Source organism: Peromyscus californicus, unplaced genomic scaffold, assembly GCF_007827085.1.
Source record: "Peromyscus californicus insignis strain IS unplaced genomic scaffold, ASM782708v3 Scaffold_15__1_contigs__length_86483966, whole genome shotgun sequence".
NCBI classification, from domain to species: Eukaryota; Metazoa; Chordata; class Mammalia; order Rodentia; family Cricetidae; genus Peromyscus; species Peromyscus californicus.
Window position 1 is genome coordinate 63,889,215 of NW_026294447.1, and position 6,114 is coordinate 63,895,328.

The window sequence follows — 6,114 nt, forward strand, 5'->3', positions numbered from 1 at the left end:
GTAACCACTTGTAATGGAGTAACCAGTGACAGAGCAGGTGAGGGACAGTGATTGAGAGGGCTTCACCAGGCCAGGTCCTGACTCCTGAAGCTGTACCTGGGACAGGATACCTTCAGACAAAAAGAGTCAATTCTGTCAATCACAGGTTGTCACAACCCCTCATGGACACATGGAAGAAATGGTAACCTTCCACAAGAAAGATCCAGCAGTTTCAACACCTACTTTTCCTCAGAGGTCAACCTCCTTTGAGAGAGCTGTGAGCTCCCACAGCCCAGGATGGGATTTCACTTAGATTTAAGCAATTCATTTGCATGTCAGAAGCCTTCCTTGTTCTTATAGTTGAGAAGGGTCAATAGATACTGACTCTCTTTGATTATTACTTGTGGTCATCACAGACAGTGGCTTCTTGTTCTGTGAGTCTATAATGGGAGAGCATGAGGACTATGGAGATCACAGGAAACACATCTTTGAATGACCCCAACTCCACTTCCTAGCCAAACCTCCCCACCTAAATTCTTCCTCTCTTGTATTTTTAAGGTTTTAGGTCAGTGCCAACCTTCTTTTTGCACTTGGGTGCCTGAGTTCTTGCTTTCTGATTAGTAAGCCCACACTGCTCCTGGTTTTGTTCACTTTTCTCACCCATGAGATGGATTTCCATCTTTCCTAACACTTCGTACTCTGTCATTTTGTTTTTGCACAGGGTTCACACCTGTCTCATTGTTGCATAGAGGGGCACCTTCTATGCTTCAGGAATGTCTAAGCAGGACATTCCTAAAGCAAGATACCTGAGTCCCAAGATCTAGAGCTCACAGCTCAGCAGGAGGCCCATCTGTCAGTCTCCCCAAAGTGGCACAAGATGTTGGCCCAGAACGTGGAATGCCCTTCATCCACATATTTTGATTTAGCAGACAGAGTCCCATTATAACCATTTCTTTTTTGAAGTTTTTAAATGTCTATTTAAAAAAGACAGAAAGAATTAGGGAAACTGGCACAGATCATTTCCCAACTATCTTTCCCAAGTCCCCACAGAATTCCATCCTGAGCCTAAGCTGAATTTAAGGTCAATGACTCCTATAAATGTTGAGATCAAAGGTCAGAGGTTGATCTAGATGAACAAAATAAAATAGGATATATGATGACAAAAGTTCTATGTTAAGTAACAGAATTACCTAAAAATACAAATGGGTCAGATCTGTTCCTGATGTGCACAGGAAAAAGAGAAATATTTACAACCTGTTTACATGTACAGGCTATAGAGTGTGTCCACAGTGACTTTCTCTAATCCCAAACACTGTCCTAATCAGAATACCTTAAGCTTTGCCCTGAGTCTCATGAGGGAAAAGCCTTGGACCTTCATTAACATTTGATCCTGGTGACCTCAGCAGAGTCATTTCTGCAATCAGAGGTGATTTTTAACATTTAGTCCATTTAGACTGTGATATATAGATACAGAAAAAACAGAACTCTGTTTTCACAGACATTACAGACATATACAGATGCATGTGCAGAGAACGTTCTGGGAAACCATTAGGTGGAGCAGATAGCCCAGAACCATTCCTCAGTTAAGTCTGCACCTGCTCTGCAGTTTCCCTATTTGCCATGTGTGCTCTTCGCCCTCTACTGGTTCTGAGCGCTCCTGCAGGGAAGTTTGTGTCTGGGTTCACACTGAAGGTCCCTCACTGTGTCTCTAGTAGAGTAATAAATGGCAGTGTCTTCTGCTCTTAAGCTGTTCATTTCCAGGTAGACACTGCTTTTGGGATCATCTCTTGAGATGGTGAATCTGCCTTTCACAGACTCGGCATAGTATGTTGCATAATTATTAGCTTTGTTTCTAATTTCAGCCACCCACTCCAGCCTTTTCTCTGGAGTCTGATGGACCCAATGCACATAAGCATCACTGAAAGTGAATCCGGAGGCTGCACAGGAGAGTTTCAGGGACTTTCCAGGCTGCACCAAGCCTCCCCCAGACTCCACCAGCTGCACTTCACACTGGACACTTGCAAACACAGAGAATCCTGTTATTTAACTGACACAAATGTCCATTGCCCCTCTCACTCCTACTCAGTATCTCTTCTTCTCTATAAATCACCTTTTAATAGAGCAACCAGAAATACCCAGCACAGTCCCAACTCCATGCTGAACGTTCTATGTTCAGGGCTGATCAGAGAATGGGAGGATCTGTGAGTGCAGAGCTGGGTGCCTCTGTCAGAGCTGTAGCATCACGGCTGGTTTTCATGAGCAGAGGGGAACATTATTTGCATGTCTTCCTGCTATATCATGAGCTGAGGGATGTGAGCCTTAGACGACACAATTAATGGTACAAATATCTGAGATGAAATAAGGGCCAAGGTGGCATTTATAGAATCTTGTATTACTGATTGGTTTGGGGAATTAGTTCAGTTGGTAGAAAACATTTTTTTTCAAAGTGGAAGCCCTATGTTCACTTCCAGCACTGCATCAATAAAGAAAAGGTGGAAGCAGGAGAATTATATGTATGAGTTATGCTTGGGATATATGAAACTGTGTCTCAAAAAAGAAAAAGAAGGAAAAAAAGAAGAAAGGGAGAAAGAGGAAAAGTTACTTAGTATTAATGTTAGTCATAAGTAGTAATATAATCTTGCATCTGTACTCTACTGTGGTTTGTCCATATAAACTCTTTTGCTCTTTTAGCAGAGATTATCACATAAACTCATAGAAAATAAAGATATGAAATAGCTAAATATTGTAATTTTAGGGGAGATTGTATAAGGTTCAGTAAGTTATGAATGCATACATTAAAATGAATTAACAAAATGGTACAGTATAACATAGAAAGGGCTCAATGTTTGATCCTTAAAGAAATAAAGGAACTCCAGTACATAAACATAAATACTATCTGAGATTATACTTTGATCAATAATAAAAGCACATCAAAGACCTGTGTGTACCACTTTGCTCCTCCAGGAGTGACCTCCCAAGCCCACCATGCAGGCCTCCTCCTTTGAATCTGAAAGGCACTCCCAGCTCTTCTGTGACTTCCATATGGTATCAAGTAGGCCTATTTCTTTCCATTCCATATCCTTCTGTCCCACAAATCCTCAGGGACTTGTCTTTCTTTAATCATTAGTGAGCTGTGCACTTTCTGTCTGAGAAGACCCACCTGGCCCTTCAGATACGTTCTTCCCTGCACCACCGGGTAGTCCACTGCCTCCCTTTCACAAAGCCTACTCTCCTCCTATGACCTCCCTCCCCTCCCCATGATGCTATTTTTGCCCCTTCCCACATATCAGGCATTCTTCTCCATGGTCTTGCTTCCCTTAACTGCTGAGTGGACATTGTTACTACTTACAGACCCCAGGTCCTCCAGGTTCTTGCATCCAAGCCAGACTTCCTGGCTTTTCCAGAATCTTTCATCCCTATGCCCTCCAACTGTGCTTACACCTTTCCCTGCTATAAGAGGCATGCCCATGCCTTTGTCAGGATCTTTTTTTTTTTTTTTTTTTTGGTTTTTCGAGACAGGGTTTCTCTGTGTAGCTTTGCGCCTTTCCTGGAACTCACTTGGTAGTCCAGGCTGGCCTCGAACTCACAGAGATCCGCCTGGCTCTGCCTCCTGAGTGCTGGGATTAAAGGCGTGCACCACCACCGCCCGGCCCTCTGTCAGGATCTTATAGGCCCTGTGTCTCCTGACTCTAAAAGCCTCATGACTACACACCCAGCAGAGATTTCCCAAAGCAAAGAAACCAGACTTGGAGAGATACTCAGGAAGGCAAGGGCAGAGAGAACAATCAAGCAGTGTTCTGACACTTGGATAGTGCCTGTTCATGTAAACAGTAGTCCTGTACATCAGTTCCACCAATGAAAATAATGTCTTATCCCTCTCATGACTTAATCTTCTCCTGAACATAGTACAGACCTGCATAAAGATGATTTGAGCAAAAAGGAAGAAAGACTCAACAAACAATTTCAAAGGTAGTAGTCACAGGACCCCAAGAAAGACACAGGGATTGCCCAATGACAGAGAAATGGATGAGATCTACATGAACAACATGGACTTGAGTGGGGGTAATGAAGGGCAAGGGTCGAGGGAAAGAGAGCTTAGGGGAGCAGAAGATCCCAGCTGGATCAAGAACAGAGAGAAAGAACAAGGAATAAAAGACCATGATAAATGAAGACCACATGAGAATAGGAAGAAGCAAAGTGCTAGAGAGGCCCACAGAAATCCACAAAGATACCCCCACAATAGACTACTGGCAACGGTCGAGAGACAGCCCGAACTGACCTACTCTGGTTATAGGATGGCCAAACACCCTAATTGTCATGCTAGAAACCCCATCCAATGACTGAGGGAACCGGATGCAGAGATCCACAGTCAGGCCCCAGGTGGAGCTCCAGGAGTCCAATTGGCCAGAAAGAGGAGGGTTTGTATGAGCGAGAATTGTTGAGACCAAGGTTGGATAAAGCTCAAATCAAAAGGAAATCTTTGTATCTGACTCCATTGTGATTCAGAGCATCATTAGAAGTTGCTATGAAAATCTGGGTAACCCAGAAGAAATAGAACTTCTGAGTTACGATTAACTGCCAAAAATTAAGGCCCTAAAATGTAAATAATGTAAATGGACCCATTATCAATAAATTGATGCTACTCTTATACTGAACACTTCCAAATTATTCTATGGAGTCAATATTATCTTGATAACTGAAAAATGTAAAAATGCTACAAAAATAATGACCTATTAATTTGATGAACAAAAATGCAAAAATTCTTAACAAAATACTTATAAATCAAATTTAGTCATGCACCACAGAATTTATACATTATAACCAAGAGGGCTTCTTTCTCAAAAGCAAGGTTGGTTCAACATATATCAGTCAGTATTATTCATCACAAAAATAAATACAAAGATTGAAATGACATAATTATTTTAAATGTTGCTGATAGGTCACTTGGAAAAGTTAAACGTGCCTTCATGAAAAAAGTTCTGAACTCTTTAGGGATGAAACCATGTGCCACAAAATAAGAAAGGCTAAATAGAATAACCTATAGCCAAAATTATATTAAATGGAGACAAACTGAGAGAATTTCCTCTAAAATCAGGAACAAGACAAAGTCAGATATACACTATCTTTTCCCATATTTCATATAGTGCTTTTAGTCTTATCTATCATATTTAAACAAGAAAAAGACATAAAATGGATCAGAATATAATAGGAATAAGTCAAATTATCCCTATTTGCAGATGACATGATTCTTTACTTGAAAGACCCTACTGTATATAGTAAAAAACTCTTGTACCTAATAAATACAGTAATGTTTCAAGATACAAGTCCTAGAGCACATTCAGATGTAACATAAAAAGCCAAGACATGATGTTCTTTCCTCTCCATGCTTATATTAATACTTCCATAGTGATGAAATTCAATGATAATGATATGGATGATTTTCTAGACAAAGAATTCAAAAGAATGATTATATCTATGTTTACAGAACTCAAAGAGATATGAATAAATTTCAAGACAGCAGTATTTTCATCAAAAAGGATATCAAAAGATATGAATGAAATGAGGAGAAATACAGGTATGAAAACAATTAAAAAGGCAAAAATTGCTGAAGAAAACAAACTGAAATAATGATGGAAATGAAAATGCTAATAATTCAAGAAACAGGAAGCCCTCACTGGAAGGACTCACCAACAAAATAAATCATGAATCATGTCAAAAACAAAAAGAGCATCAAGGCTGGAACATCTTGTAGAGGTAAGGAGTTACTCAGGAAAGGACAAGAAGAACATTTTAAATGTATATGATGAGAACATGGGAATGGTTTGGAATCCCAAGAAGAGACCTAACCAATCTTTTGATTATGGGCTGAGGACATGGAAAAGAATACCACAGCAATGGCATCAGGAATATTTTCAATAAAAACAGAAAAAAAAATCTTAAACTTACAGAAAGAAATAGCTATCTAGGTATCTAGAGGGCACTAACAAACAACAATTAGGGACATGAAAGATATTTCCCATGATATATTATAGTTTAATAATAAAATCACAGAATAAGGAAAGAGTATTGAAAGCTACAAGGGATATCAAGTCAGTTATAAATGCATGTCCATCAGGGTAATACCTGAAATACAAA

General features: G+C 40.0%; 1 gene segment (V, D, J or C); it reads right to left on the minus strand.

The window, feature by feature from the left end:
- Nucleotides 1-1,617: 1,617 nt before the first annotated feature.
- On the minus strand, nucleotides 1,618-2,135 carry LOC128110401 (immunoglobulin heavy variable 3-73-like). The segment is given in 2 exon segments: nucleotides 1,618-2,015; nucleotides 2,090-2,135. Coding segments are annotated over 2 exon segments (444 nt in total).
- Between the last annotated feature and the right edge of the window lie 3,979 nt (nucleotides 2,136-6,114).